Genomic DNA, 15,752 nt, shown 5'->3' on the forward strand with positions numbered 1-15,752 from the left:
ATGAAATTTCCTTTCCGTTTACATCTAATGTTGCTCATCACGCTTAAAAATATGGAAGGTGATTTTTGCATGTAATTCTTTGAAAGAAAGAAACTTATTTATTTTGTTTTTCAATTTTTATATGTACTTGGCTAGTTTTGGTAAGTGTATGACTAATGGCTAAAGGTTGGTAGATTAAGACTTATTTGAGACATTTGCGTAAGTTTCCCTAGACAAAAATCAAAATTAGTACTACAGCCTATAACACATAAATGACTGGATCACATGAAGAAAACTGGGCCAAGTGAAAATTGGGCCAATGTCAAAATCCAATTTGGGTTTTGAACAGTGGATAACTTTGGATATTATCATTTCCTCATAGGTCGGTTTTTAAACCCGCCATTTTCTCCCTTTCGTGACTCTCACTACCCGCGTCCATAAATTCTCGAATTCAGTTTTCACGAGAAATTTCATCACTATCCCCAAAATCCTCTCAAATTCAAATTTCCGTTCCGGGTCCGTTATCGCTGAGATTTTTCAAATTTCGTGGAATGCCTGTGAACTTGACTGCAAACGCGATCCCGGCGATAATCGCCGGCGACGTGAACTCAAAGCCAGTGGTTCAGGTATTGGACATCAAGCTAATTGGCGCCGCAGCGGATCGGTACGGACTCCTAATCTCAGATTCTGAGTCGAGTCAGCAGGCTATGCTGGCTGCTCAGCTTAATGACCGAGTCAAAACTGGCCGCGTTCGCAAAACCTCCGTCATTCAGTTGATTGAGTACATCTGTACCACTGTTAAAAATCGCAAGTATGAAATTATTATTATTTTCTTCAAGCTTCAGTTATGAATATTACATGTACAGTGTTTATGATTACATGTGCTTCTACTTTTGATTGCATATAAAGCTTTGTGATACTTGCTTTATTGTGTGTTCTCCTTATTCTGCTGTACGCATGCTTGTGTGACTGTTTTTTTACACTACCAGTGATTTTTAGTTACTATTTTTAATAGATTACTAATTAATTCTTATTAAGAGATACTCTTAATAAGTGACTTGATTGTGTAAATTTTTTTTATACCGTCAGTGAATATAACTTAAACGTTTTTTATCCATGTACAAAGTATTTCAAATGTATAAAATGATAAATTTGGCTTTGCTTTTGTTGTTTGAGCTTTAATTAGAATGTTGATGCCTTGGTAGAGAATTACTCCTCACTGATTTGGATGTGCAATTACGCAAAAAAAAAAGAAGGCAATTATATTAGTTCATTATGGTTTCTGCTATTTCTCTTGTGGTCACATTTGTGTTTATCATCCATACATTAACTTTGATAGATTTGGCTTGGATTTTGTTGTTTCGAGCTTTAACTAGAATGTGAATGCCGTGATAGGGGATTATCCTTTAATCATATTGATAAGCACTTCTTTTTATATGCAAAAGGCGATTCACATATATAACTTCATTATGTTTTCTCCAAGTTTTCTGGTGTGCGCATGTCATTTCGATCATAAAGTTAGATCTGGCTTTGATTTGTTGTTTGAGCTTTAACTAGAAGGTTAATGTCATGGAAGGAAACTATTTTCTGGTTGGCTCAATGGTGGCGAATTACTCCTTAAGAATTTGAGTTTGAGAAATAGTGCAACATAACAAAACACGTGTTTCTTGTCAATAATCGGTAATTTTGTTTCATTTTTTGATTTGGTGTTAGCTTTCTATGTGTTCCTCGACGATTGTGTCAGAAACATGAAGCAGTTTTCCCCTTGGAAATTGTTGCACTGCCAAAGTTGTGTCATCCTTGCCTTGGTGTCATCTTGAATTGGGTGCTGAAAATGCTGTCCCATAAATTAGAAGAGTGTGGCACTTCTGTGCATTGAGCAGTGTATTAGGGGATCAAGCAAGTGTCTATTTTAGCTAATAAGAAGTAATGTCTTATCTTTTTTCGTATATCAATCTGGATTATACCTTTGAATGGAACTTGGGCTGTATGTGTTGATCTTGTTTTCCTTTTGCAGAATTATTGTTGTCATCAACATGGAAACTATTATACCAGAATGTGAAATAATTGGGAATCCTAAAGTGCTTGTAGAATCTAATTTTGGAGCTCAGAAAGCTATATCTAATGGCATTTCTGGGTCTGCAATCTTTAACAATGGTAACTTGAGTGCTCAAAGATCTGGCCAAACAAGCTTTGCTAACAGCAACAATTTGAGCTCCCTAAATTCAGGTAATAGCATGCAGAGCTACCCACCTGCAATTCAACCCGCATATCAACCTCCTCCAAATTACAAAAGCCATGGGACAATAATGAAGAATGAAGCACCTGCCCGCATTATTCCAATAGCTGCTTTGAACCCCTATCAGGGTCGGTGGGCTATTAAGGCTAGAGTGACTGCAAAGGGGGATCTACGTCGCTATAATAATTCCAGAGGAGATGGAAAGGTCTTCTCATTTGATCTCCTTGACTCTGATGGGGGTGAAATACGTGTCACTTGCTTTAATGCGGTTGTTGATCGCTTTTATGACAAAATTGAAGCTGGAAAAGTGTACATGATATCAAAAGGCAGCTTGAAACCTGCTCAAAAGAACTTCAACCATCTGAAGAATGAATGGGAAATATTCTTGGAGATAACTTCAACTGTAGATCTCTGTCCAGATGAAGATAACACTATACCAAGACAGCAGTTCTCATTTAGACCTATTAGTGACATTGAAAGTGCAGAAAGCAATTCAATCATAGATGTGATTGGAATTGTAATAGCTGTCAATCCTTCTGTTCTGATCCTGAGAAAGAATGGAATGGAAACTCAAAGAAGAATCTTGAATCTAAAGGATCAGTCTGGGCGAAGTGTTGAGCTGACGCTATGGGGAGACTTCTGCAACAGGGAAGGTCAAAAGCTGCAAGAAATGGCAGAAGCTGGGTTTTCCCCTGTTTTAGCTGTCAAAGCTGCAAAAGTTAGTGACTTCACTGGGAAATCCATTGGAACCATTTCTTCCACTCAACTGTTCATAGGTCCAGATTTTGCAGAGGCTCAGACTCTAAGAGAATGGTTTGATCAGGGAGGAAAAGATGTTGCTTCTCAATCTATATCTAGGGAAAACATGCCTGTAGGATCAAAAAGTGAGATACGCAAGACCGTGTCTCGGATCAAGGATGAAGGGCTTGGTAGGTCAGATAAACCAGACTGGATTACAGTTAAGGCAACTATAACATTCATCAAAACCGACAGCTTCTATTACACTGCTTGCCCTCTGATGATTGGAGATAGACAATGTAATAAGAAAGTTACCAGGTCAGGAAACTCGAGATGGCAATGTGATAGGTGCAATCAAGAGTTTGAGGAATGTGATTACAGATACCTTCTTCAAGCTCAAATTCAAGATCATACTGGGTTGACATGGGTGACAGCTTTCCAGGAATCTGGGGAAGAGATTTTGAGCTGTCCCGCAAAGGAGCTACACATGATGAATGAAGAGGCTGATGATACCAGATTTTCTGAAATTATTAGAAAATGTCTCTTTACACAATTTCTATTCAGGCTTAAAATCAAAGAGGAACTTTATGGTGATGAGCAGAAGGTGAAGATTACAGTTATCAAGGCAGAGAAAGTGAAACATTCTGCAGAAAGCAGATATCTCCTTGATTTAATTTCAAAATTCCGTTCTTCATGAACAAAGGAAGCCAGATGAGAGATTCTTATTGCATCCAATTTTCAGGAAACCCATTAGCCCTCTTTCTCAGAGAGATATAGGCAAAAAGTTATTGTTGTAGTCAGGTGATTATTTTTCTCTTCTCCATTGGAAGGTGCATTATTTGCTTTCTTGCTTTGAAATCCCACTTACTGGTCTAATGTAGCTTTAGTATCCAATTGATTTGGAAGGAACATATCTTCATTTTTCTTGTCCCATGAGTTGAATAGTTGAATTTACAATATCACTCTCATTTGTCTTCATCACAAGAACATAATTTTTTTTTTAAATTTGGTAAACCCCCCTCCCTTTAATTCGTTCTCTCCACGGTCCAGCCAGTGGTGTTTCTCACTTATTCCCTTCTTGTAAGTGAACACTCAACTTCGATGGAATAATCTTTCAGTTGTTCGTATTTAGATGTATACAATGGAATAATACTTTCAGCTGTTCTTGTTTTAGATGTATAAATTTTGGATGCTGAGTCGGGAGAAGCTCATAAGGCATGTTATCATTTGCATTTGCTGGATTTCTTCAGCTATTAGTAAATAAACGAGTCATCCACAGGTTTACTGAGTCTTATCTATTGCTATGCTCAGCTCTCTGAAAATCATTTGATTGGTGAAAAGGCAGAGATATTAGCGTATTAACCGGAATTAATTGTATTGCTCTCTGCAGTCGAGCGAGAGCAGCAAACTGCAGTTCTATGTTTCCTATAGTAAGGTGGATTTCTTCATGCGAAGAAATAAGCTAAAGTAGAGATAATAAATTGGTTATGTAAACATTATATAAATCGTCGGAGGAACATTAGATAGATACAAAAAGAGAGTGGAGATATATCAGAATTTTGTTTCTTAAGTCCGCTTGACAGGATCAAAGTTGGAAACACCAATTACAGCGCCAACAATTGCAGTAAGCACAACTCCTCCTGAAACAATGCTGAGCAAGAAGTTCTTGAGGGATGGCGAAAAACCGTCAGCTGCTTCGGCTACGTCGGGAATCACCATGGAGGCAGTCAGTGCAGCTGCTGTCAATCCTGTCACAACCTTCTCCTTAAGTGAAGCCTTGACTTCAAACCTTGCAACTGGTTTTGATGCTGCACTACTCTTTGAGGGCTTTACTGGCAATGGCTTCAAGAAAGCCACAGCACTTGGTTGTCTCTTCTGACTTGTGTAAGTCAGTGGCATGGCTATGGAAACTGCAGAAGAAGAAGCCATAATTTGCCTTTCTTTTTTGGTCTTTGCTCTGCGGTTTCCTTTTATCCCAAACTGTGCTGAATGAGAAATATGGTATTAGTAAGGATTGGTTTTTAGAGGAGAAAAATTTGGAGTTAGATTGAGAGGATGGAGAAAAGCTTTTCTATGAGAGGTGGAAATAAGCAATGGCGTTCCCACTTACTCTGTCCTATGTGGCGCATTCTACTTGGTTATCCTGGATAAGGTTATCTGATTGTAAGTTTATTGTTTTAATTTCTTGTTCACAAACCTGAGGGTAAGCCCACTCTAATTTGTGATTGTTGAGGGGAGAGTGGAGGAAATAAGTAGAACAGAGACAGATTCAAAAATTAGAGTTAATAGATTCAAAGTGGATATATATATATATATATATATATATTAGAACTGAACATTAGGTCATATCCTCTAATAGCCTAGATTGGCAGAGGGAGAGTAAACTCGACCAGGGGGTTTATTTGGAGGGGCTTGGCAGTCACAGTGACAAAAGGAAAAGAAAAACGAATGCACTTTAGAGCTGAAATTTTAAATGAGATCATTATAGAAAAGTAATACAAAAGACAAATAAGAATAATAACTACAAAGGGAAACGGAGCTATTTGGCAGTCCTATGTAAACCATCCTCTGTTTGCAAGATCTGAAACTGGAAGACAGAGCCTCCATTTACAAGGGTTCTGTCATCCGACAAAGGCCAAAATCTAAGATAGCCCCTTAATCTTGGCACTTTTTGTAAAATAAATATATAAACTTATGGGGTGACCAAACAGACACTTGAACTCATCCAAAGTGTAGTCCATATTTTATAAGGCTTGTAATAATAAGATTAAGTTATGGAAGTAATTAACTTAGGGAACATATGTTTATATGATTCTAAAAGATGTTTGTAAGAAAGTGATTCTAAATGTGCCTTGATTTAAAAGTCTGAAAAGGAGCGATCTTTGAAAATTCATTTGAGGTGAAAGTACCTTACTTGTTTTATGAAAAAAAATCTTATTTCATTCATTGTTAGTAAACCAACAATTCTTTTATGATTTTCTTTCTGAAAACGGGGCTACTATTTTTTACTAGAGTCTGAGCTTCAAAAATTCTTTGAGAAAAAGCAAGTGAGCGAGATCATGGTATTGATATAATAAATTATAATTAGCGAAGTGAAGGTTAATTACTAACTATTTCCCTTTAAGCCCTATATTATTCAAAACTTGTCTATTTTTCATGTGATATTAAAGCATGAAGGTAAAGTACATATTATAATAAATGAGTATTAAATACATGATAACAAAATATGACAAAGCGACAAGTCAGTAGGTAAAATAACAAAGCAGTACACTAGATTAAAGATGCAATAACTAATAACAAATGAAATGAGGGAAAGAAGACTGGACTCTGATGGCTGGGCCTCAAGAAAGCAGGCTTAGCAATTGAAAGATACGGCTATAGCTGACATGGACCTTCCAGAAAATGCAATAAGGCTGGTTTGACCTGAGTTCTTTTGAAACTCAACGGGGCTTAATGCGTACATGCCCCCAAAAAAAGGTCATTAGATGTATATTCCACATTCTCAGTATAAAATGTATGAAATGTATATAGACGAACTACTGGAACAAGAAATTTATCAATATTTGAATACTATGAGAAATTATATTAATGTGGTAGTTATACTTGACAAATAATTTACATTGAAAACCTTTCGTTGTCATTAAACACTAAGCCCCTAAAGCACTTAAATGTGTTAATGAATTAAGGGTTAGGAAGGAAGTTCTACTCACGGTCGACGCCCCCTTTGAATCCCTTGACACTTTAAAGTTCCCAAGGGACTCAAGGCCCAGGACAATGCTTGTGCCGGGGAAGGTAGCTTAACCTAGAGTTAAATTCCACTCCCAAATACCCTTAAGCACTAACAATGTGTTTTCCTTATAGGTTTAAATGCCAAATGAGACCCTTTCAATGTAAAATAAGTGCTATAACATTACCTACCACAAAATATACTTTCCCTCCTAACATAAGAACACATAATCTACATTTGATATCAAACAAAAATACATATCAGGTGAAATTAAGGATTGGACTTTCGAATGTACAAAGGAAAGGAGTAGAAACATCACAATCATGCTGTAACAGTCTGAACACTAGAGAAGAGCACACTCAAAGGAAAGGCAAGCTATACAGGGTCATATATGCAACAATACAACACATGCAGCTGTTCATGTCTTTAGCAAACCAACTGTGAACTGATTGGTTTACTTCTAGCACATACATGAGTTGATAATACTACTTAACAGTTTTAAAGTCATCAATGAAGATTTAGACAAAGAAGTCATGGCTAAATATTTTTACAGAGGTTATCAAAGATATCAAGAACAAGATTAGACTCTCAACATGACTACAAGTTCAAAGATTTAACATGGAATCCCTAAGGGTGCAATAGAGTCATACTCCTAACAGTATTAGCACTAACAAATCATCATGTTTAGATAGTATCAACAAGGAACTCATAAGGTTTAACGATCATATTTAGTTTCAAATTAACAGTAGGGAAAAGATTGGGATGGTTTAGGTCAGAGCATGAAATCAGAAATCAAACAGGAACATACAATATTCAGAGTTACATGAACACTTCAAGTGAAGTTATGACTTTATATGGACATGGAACTTTGCACATTCATATAATTAGGTTATACATGTCATGAAGAGAGGGAGTTACATATAAAGGGAAGCATTGTATTAAAACAAGTTTAACTTAAGCATGGATCCAGTTTAATGTCTACATATGAAGTAGTCATGCCTCAATTTTGAAAAGTTATCACTTGATTAATAAAGAATAATTAAGTACTACTTTTTATAAAGGATAACTTAATGATATATGCATGTAAGCTTCACAAGAACCAATAGTAGTTCAAAAATATTAAAGGCACGAAAGTACTATACCAAGTAGGTTTTGAATGGACATGTAATTGAAGGTTTTAACCAAACACGAAACAACTGAACAACCACAAGTCAACAAAACATGATCATGACTTATTTATGAAGGGAGAATAACTTAATCCCAACAAGATGTGTACAGTAGAGAGAAAGTTTAATTCGAACAAAACCAGGTCAACAGATGCAACAACACCTGGATGAGAATATCATGGTGACAACCCAGAAGTTATTTTCAAAGTTAGCAGCTACTAAGTACAGAGAAGAAAAACACTTAGATTTCATGCTTAAGTTAAATGGTAGATAATATAAACTTAGGAATCTTCAGATTCATCTCTGTCATGGTTATCCAACAATTGACTTCGCTATAAGACTAATAGAATATAGGGAAACTAATATGTAAAAGGCAAAGATCACTACAAATTTATCAATGAAAGGCTGTGGAGTTTAGCAAGTGTGAATAATCATTCGAGACACGTTACAGCTTAAACATGTAGACTGTTAGAACTCAGAAATAAAAATCATCAAGAATCATTTAATGACTTGATCAATCATCAATTAAAGACTCAAAAGGCAGGACAAATAATCATAAGCATACATTAGACTATAAGAACATAAGCATTTCCATACTAATCATAAACACCATAAACAACTGTAATTCTCACAAGATAACTAACACATTTATAGCATTCAAATGAGATGAACAAAAGAGAGAGATGATGGATATGTTGACCTTTTTGAGGGCAACATACTAAACGAAGGCTCTCTTAGTTTCTTAAGACACCAAGGACTTCAAGTTCGGATCAGCGACAATACTCAAAAAATGAGAAGAAAAGAACACTAAGGAACCTTAGGCTTTTAATCTTAGAATATACTCTTAGTGATCTCTGTGCTAGGTCATCATGTTCATCTGTTTGGTGAGAATATTAAAGACCCCTTTTATAATGCCATTTAAGGCTCTAAGGTTTCAAAATTTCAATATCAATAGTGAAGAGTGACACATGGCAGGTGATGATAGTGAATTAAGTGAAAATCAGAAAGGAATAGAGGGGAAAAACATGGTCAATTTTACCTGAGAGGAGGGATCGATCGTTGAAGTATGAGAGACCACTGGTCAGAACCCTAGTACTCAGAGGTTATTGCATTTTACCTCTGGGTGTCGAATACCAATATTGAAGACATCTAGCATCTCATACTTACTTTGATTTGAAGAGACGAAGGAAGAAATCTGGTGAGCTGAAATTTCACTCTTTTGGTCTGTCCTTCTCGATTAGAACTTTGAAATCGAATGGTGAAAATGGAAAGAGTGAAGAGATCTAAGGATGAGCAAAACAAATGGCCATGCATGCCGCGGATTTGAAAAAATAATGGCAATTTGAGGTTTCATCTTTTGGGGTTAGGGTTCGAATTTGGGGTTTACGTCTCTTATGATGAGAAAGAAAAATTTAGTGAGAATCACGGCTAGGGAAGGCAAAAGAGATGAATCTCTGATGAACTCGTGACCTTGCACGAATTTGTGCAAGGTCTGGTGAGGTTGAGAGAAAAGAGAGAGGAGGGGGAAAGAGAGGCAACGAGGTTAGAAACAAAATGATTTAGGGTTTGGGCAATTGGGGGTTGTTCTCTAAGGTTATGTTTGCAAGATGGAATATGGGCCATTTGATTATTTGGTAAATGGCCTTGACAAATCGTGGTTTTATATGCTTAAAGAAATTAATTTGGGAAAATACGGGAACCATTGGATTTATGTGAACCAATGGTGGAGATAATATCTGGTACCGGGTCAAAAGTAAAAGAGAAAATGGGAACAATTGTGGGCCATCAATGATGTTGATAAATGGCTCAGATCATTTGTGTTTCTTATGTAAGTGTTGAAGACGGTTGACGTGGCAAACATTGATTGGTGAAAATAGAGTGACTTGGATTGCCATGGTGGAAAGAGATGGGTGTTTGGATTTGGTGTATTTTTGGGTTGGGCTTGTCAATTGGTCCAAGAATAATTTGAAAAAAAAATTGCCATTTTTACTTTTGATTTGAGAATTGCAACTGCAGACTTTTGGTCTTTTAACCCCTTTTGAATTTGATTTAGAAAAACTTAATAGTTTTCAATAAATATGATAAAAATTATAATTATTATATATACTACTGGTTACTTTAAATTAATTATTTATAAAAAATACAAAATACTTTATTTTACGCATTGTAACACTAATTTTGAATTTTCACATAATAATCTTATTAACTAGAAATTAGAGAGTAATTTATCAAATTAATTAGAACCTCTCTAACGTACATATAATAAATATTTTAGTAATCTTAAAATAATTTAAATATGTTTGTAATTACATAATGTTAATACTATGTGATTAATTTTAAATCTAATGCTTGGTTAATTTGTGATAAATAGATATTTTTACTGGAGAATACTTTGAAAACATTTATTGTAAATTACTAAATATAAATAAATTAATTTAAAAGGGGGAGGGTCAAAATTGGTCGTCAACAGCTGTCCCTCTTTGTCCTAGAGACGATAAAAGAGTTTTCGGGCAAAGAAATTAAACCAAAGCCAATTTTGTCCCGACTTTTAGGCAAGTATTGAGTTAAGGAAGAATCTAGAAAGATTTGGGAATATTGGGGCCAAATTCTGGCTTTGAATTGCCTATGTACCTCGGGCTTAATACAAAATATATTAAGATGCGATATAAATGATGCAGGAATGATGACGCCTGGCTACCGACGAGCTGTTATTTGGGATCGAGATGATGGGATACTTGATCTTGACTCGATTTGTTAGCCCGACTGTGTACCATTCCGCAGCTGTCGGAGCATTTGAATTTGTCTCTACTTGTTGGGAGAGCTTGATTGGTAGAGTGAGTCTCCGCTTGTTGGGAGAGCTTTGCACTAATGTCTCCGCTTATCGAGAAAGCTTGATTTGTAGAGTGCATCTCTGATTGTTGGGAGAGATTTGCACTGAAATATAAAGTATTCTCTGTTTGGGAGTGATTGACTAAAATCTTAATCATGCTTGAAGCTGCAAAAGCAAAACATTAAAAGCATTCAAAAGTAGTGGTAAACGAAATAAAGCATGCCCAAGAGATACTCTTGACTATGAAGCTAAGTTGCGGCCATCGATCGATAGACCATCGATGACGAGGTTTGCGATTGTTTATTCTGATGTCCGTTGCGATAGAGCGGCAATGTGAATTTCTTTGTTGGCAAAGTTTGCAGTTTCTATATACAAGTCTCCGGTTGGCAAAGCAGACGTTCGATTTGTACAGGGCGCTCCGATTGATTGAGTTGATGGTTTGCTATATACATGACTTTAATTGGTGAAGTTGACGTTTAACTTGTACAAGATGCTCTGATTGGATGAGCAGACGGTTTGTTATGTACAGGACTTCAATTGGTGAATCGGACGATTTGTTTTGTATAAGATGCTCCGATTGGTTGAGCAGACGGTTTGCTATGTACAGGTTTTCCATATTAGATGTCTGATTCCGAGATACCTACAAAGGATTCAAAGATTAGCATTAGCTGTACCAAAAAAATTTAAGTAAAGGAAGAGGAAATATAATCTTAGGCAGCCTACGTATCCAATTGGAATCAGGTCAAGATGTAGTTTAATTACAATAGATGCGAAATGATGAGATTAAGAATGAAAATGGCTGAGTTTGACACAGACAACCTATGTATCCAAGTGGAATCAGGCCAAAGCATAGTTTAATTAAAAAAGATGATTGAATCCGATGAGGATTGCCTACGTATTCCTTTCTAAGGAAATCAAGTCGTTTTTAGTTCCTGAGCAACATACAAAAGTGATATTTGGTTTTTCTATTACAAGAGAAAGGGGGAGGGGGGGAACCGAACCCTACGTGGGTTGCCTACGCATCCCTCCGTGGGATGTCAAGTTGAACGTAGGTTTGTTACATCAAAAACTATTTGTCTTCAGACATAGTATCTCTTGATTGCGTGTGAGTTTATAGGCTTCGTGTTTACTCTTCCATCCATCTCTGACATGATTAGAGCCCCACCCAACAGTTCTCGGTGAACCACGTAAGGACCTTGCCAGTTTGGTGCAAACTTTCCTTTGAATTCTTCTTGATGTGGAAAGTTTTTCTTCAAAACCAACTGCCGTGGTGTGAATTGGCAAGGCTTCACACTCTTGTTAAATGCACAAGACATCCTGTTCTGATATAGCTGACCATGACACACTGCGTCCATTCTTTTCTTATCAATGAGTATGAGTTGTTCCTGCCTTACCCATATCCACTCTGCATCGTCCAATTTTGCCTCTTGAATGACTCTTAAAGACGGTATCTCGACCTCTGTGGGTATCACTGCTTCAATGTTGTATATTAACAACTATGGTGTTGCCCCAGTGTTCTCATAGTAGTCCGATAACCTAGTAAAGCGAAAGGCAGTTTCTCGTGCCATTGTCTGTGATTATCCACTATCTTTCGCAGAATCCTCTTGATATTCTTGTTGGATGCCTTGACTGCCCTATTTATTTGTGGTCTGTAGGCTGTGAATTGCGGTGGACAATTATGAACTTCTCGCAAATTTCTCTCAAAAGGACGATGTTGAGATTAGCGGCATTATTGGTGATGATAGACCCCGACATCCCAAATCTGCAGACGATGTTATTTCAGACAAAATCTACTACTACCTTTTTCGTGATGGCCTTGTACGTAGATGCCTTGACCCATTTGGTGAAATACTCAATAAATACCAAAATGAAACGATGTCCGTTGATGTTGCAGGCTCTATAGGTCCAATCACATCCATACCCTAGGCGTAAAATGGCCAAGGTGAACCCATTACATTTAGCTCATCTGGTGGAACCCGGATGAAATCCCCATGAATCTGGCACTGGTGACGCTTCTTCACATAGCGGATGCTGTCGCTTTCTATAGTCATCCAAAAGTATCCAACTCTCAAAATCTTCTTGGCTAATGTGAACCCGTTCATATGGTGTCTGCATATTCCTGCATGTATTTCCTCTAGTAATATGGTTGCTTTAGCAGTGTCTACACATCTCAACAAACCTAAGTTTGGGGTCCTCATGTACAAGACTTCTCCATTTAGGAAAAAGTGGTTTGCTAGCCTCATGAGGTCTCGCTTTTGACCATTAGTAGCAATCTTCGGGTATTCTCTGGTCGCAATGAATTTCTTGATGTTGTGATACCATGGCTTACCATTTGGTCCTCCATCTACATGGAAGCAATAAGCATGTTGATCCCTGATCTCTACCTCGATATGGTCTATGTAGTTCTTGTATGGATGTTGAATCATAGATGATAGGGTTGTAAGGGTGCTGGAGAACTCGTTCTGAACCCTAGGGACGAGCTTGAACTCAATCTTGGTAAACTTCTTGCACATCTCCTTCACGCAGTACATGTACGGAAGTATTTTGACATTCTTGGGGGACCATTCTCCTTGGACTTGGTGTATCAGCAAATCAGAATCTCCTATGACCAAAAGTTCTTTGATGTTCATGTCAACTACCATTCTAATCCCAATGATACACGCTTCATATTCAGCCATAATATTGGTGCAAGGGAATCTTATCTTTGACGATGCTGGACAGTGCTATCCAGATTCTGAAATTAGGACTTCCCCAATTCTGACTCCTTTGAAGTTTGCTACTCCATCAAAAAACACTCTCCATCCAGGGTATGATTCTACAATATCTTCTCCGGTAAATAGTACTTCTTCATCAGGGAAGTACGTGGTAAGCGTTTCGTAATTGCCATCCACCGAATTCTTTGCGAGGTGGTCGGCTAAAGATTTTCCTTTTATAGCCTTTTGAGTTTTGTACACAATGTCAAATTCGCTGAGGAGAATCTGTCATCGGGGTAGTTTTTCGGTAGGCATTGGCTTCTGAAAAATGTACTTGAGCGGGCCGAGCCGAGATATCAGATGCGTGGTGTATGCTGACATGTAATGACTTAGCTTTTGAGCAATCCAAGTCAGAGCACAACAAGTGCGTTCTATCAAATTATACTTGGCCTCACATGGAGTGAACTTCTTGCTTAAGTAGTATATGGCTTGCTCCTTTCTCCTAGTTTGGTTATGCTGCCCCAACACATAGCCAAAAATATTATCCAAGACTGACAAATAGAGAAATAGTGGCTTCCCTGGTTCGGGGGGAACCAACACTGGCGGGTTTGTGAGATACTCTTTGACTATCGAAGGCTTTCTGGCACTCTTCTGTTCATTTTGTGGCGGCATCTTTCTTCAACAGTTTGAAAATGGGTTCACAACCGTAGGCTGAGCTACGAAACAACTGATGTAATTCAACCTGCCCAGGAAACTCATGACATCTTTCTTGCTCTTTGTTGGCGGTAATTCTTAGATGGCCTTGAGTTTTGATGGGTCCAGTTCTATCCCCTTCCTGCTTACAATGAAGCCCAATAGTACCGAATGCTCACTTTGCTTGGTTCAACTTCAAATTGTACCTTCGTAGTCGTTCAAAAAATTTCCTCAAGTCATCCAAATGCTCCAAGCTTTTTCGAGACTTTATGGTGTTGTCATCCACATACACTTCAATCTTGAGGCAGAGGGTCATCATGGCCCTCATGTAGGTGGCGCCGGTGTTCTTGAGGCAGAGCAGCATAACTCTATAACCATAGACTCCCTAAGGTATGGTGAAATCTGTCTTCTCTGCATCTTCCTCGTGCATTAAGATTTGATGGTACCCAGCGAAACAATCCACAAACGGCTGTAGTTTGTGCTTCACACAGTTGTTGATGAGGATGTAGATTTGGTAGAGTCAAATCGTCCTTTTGACTAGCTTTGTTGAGGTATCGGTAGTCCACACATATTGTGATCTTTATATCTTTCTTGGGGGTACTAGGACGATGTCTGCCAACCAGCTTGGATAGTTGGTAACCCTTACCACATTTTCTTCTATCTGTTTGGTCACTTCTTCCTTTATCCTCAAACTTAAATCAGGTTTAAACTTTCTGGGTTTCTGCTTGACCGGCGGTCTGGTAGGATCGATGGGCAGTCAATGCGAGACAATGTCAGTGCTTAATACTAGCATGTCACCATAGGACCATGCGAACACATCGACGTACTGTCGGGGGGAGCTCAATCAGTTTTTCCTTCTGCTCGGCTTCTAGGTGAATGCTGATTCTGGTTTCTTTTACATCTTCTTCATGTCCAAGATTCACCACTTCTGTTTCTTCAAAGTTGGGATTTTCTAGCTCTCCAACTTCTCGATCTCCTGTGGGAGATTGTTGGGCATCATGCTCTCGTCATACCCCTCATATTCTGGGTTGTTGCGCTCAGCGATTTTGACATGTCGTAATCGTGGAACGCGGATTTTTAGCGGTTTGATTATTGAAAAGAAAAGGCTAAGTATAAATAAAGCGGTAAATAAAGTTACAATATTTAGGAAAATGATTCTTTTTATTTCATCAAAAGAGGAACGTCTTAAGCATTCACAAGAGGCAAATGACAAAAGGTTACAGACACGGTACATGCTTCAATTGACCGTGCGCTTTTCAAAAGTAAACTTTTACAGTTCCATACTACTAAGACTCCTAGCGAACTAAAGATGGACTGGCGGTCCAATTCCACAGCTCTTCCCCTGGTTCGACATCCCTGATAGTCGGTGTCTTGATGTCAATCCCTTTACAACATTCTTCAATCATATTTACGAACAGTTTTCCCATCCCGTCGATGATATCATCTTCGAGTACTGGACTCTGCCCCGAATTTGCAACGTGCTCTGGCACAAAAACCTTTTTCCCAGAGCTAACAATACGAGGCTGATATCATATGCCAGCCATTCCTTTCTACCCATTATGTTCAATTGGTTCTGTGATTCCGTTTGACTTGGCTCCCAACCTTGTTCCTGGCCTGTATTCATATTTCATCAACTCCCTCATAGCCATCTTGGATCTATACGGTGACTGCATTCCCAACTTTTGTT

General features: G+C 37.9%; 3 protein-coding genes across 3 annotated transcripts; 1 reads left to right on the forward strand and 2 right to left on the reverse strand.

Moving 5' to 3' along the window:
* Positions 1-381: 381 nt before the first annotated feature.
* Positions 382-3,934, forward strand: LOC104244668 (replication protein A 70 kDa DNA-binding subunit A). Its single transcript, XM_009800141.2, has 2 exons — positions 382-790; positions 1,997-3,934. The coding sequence occupies exons 1-2, from the start codon at positions 531-533 to the stop codon at positions 3,651-3,653; spliced, it is 1,917 nt and encodes a 638-aa protein (XP_009798443.1). The 5' UTR covers positions 382-530; the 3' UTR covers positions 3,654-3,934.
* A 496-nt stretch (positions 3,935-4,430) lies between these two features.
* Positions 4,431-5,234, reverse strand: LOC104244667 (uncharacterized). Its single transcript, XM_009800140.2, has one exon. The coding sequence runs from the start codon at positions 4,883-4,885 to the stop codon at positions 4,523-4,525; it is 363 nt and encodes a 120-aa protein (XP_009798442.1). The 5' UTR covers positions 4,886-5,234; the 3' UTR covers positions 4,431-4,522.
* Positions 5,235-12,601: 7,367 nt separating this feature from the next.
* LOC138868739 (uncharacterized) lies at positions 12,602-13,321 on the reverse strand. Its single transcript, XM_070146305.1, has one exon. It carries the CDS (start codon positions 13,319-13,321, stop codon positions 12,602-12,604), a length of 720 nt encoding a protein of 239 aa, XP_070002406.1.
* Positions 13,322-15,752: the final 2,431 nt, after the last annotated feature.

The sequence above is a fragment of the Nicotiana sylvestris genome, chromosome 5, assembly GCF_000393655.2.
Source record: "Nicotiana sylvestris chromosome 5, ASM39365v2, whole genome shotgun sequence".
Taxonomy (NCBI): domain Eukaryota; kingdom Viridiplantae; phylum Streptophyta; class Magnoliopsida; order Solanales; family Solanaceae; genus Nicotiana; species Nicotiana sylvestris.

What these genes read in the sequence shown, in the direction of transcription:
- LOC104244668 (XM_009800141.2), top strand. Translation starts at nt 531, where the DNA reads ATGCCTGTGAACTTGACTGCAAACGCGATCCCGGCGATAATCGCCGGC. An exon ending in ACCACTGTTAAAAATCGCAA is followed by an intron (nt 791 to 1,996) that starts GTATGAAATTAT and finishes TTCCTTTTGCAG; the next exon opens with AATTATTGTTGTCATCAACA.
- LOC104244667 (XM_009800140.2), bottom strand. Translation starts at nt 4,885, where the DNA reads ATGGCTTCTTCTTCTGCAGTTTCCATAGCCATGCCACTGACTTACACA.
- LOC138868739 (XM_070146305.1), bottom strand. Translation starts at nt 13,321, where the DNA reads ATGGTAGTTGACATGAACATCAAAGAACTTTTGGTCATAGGAGATTCT.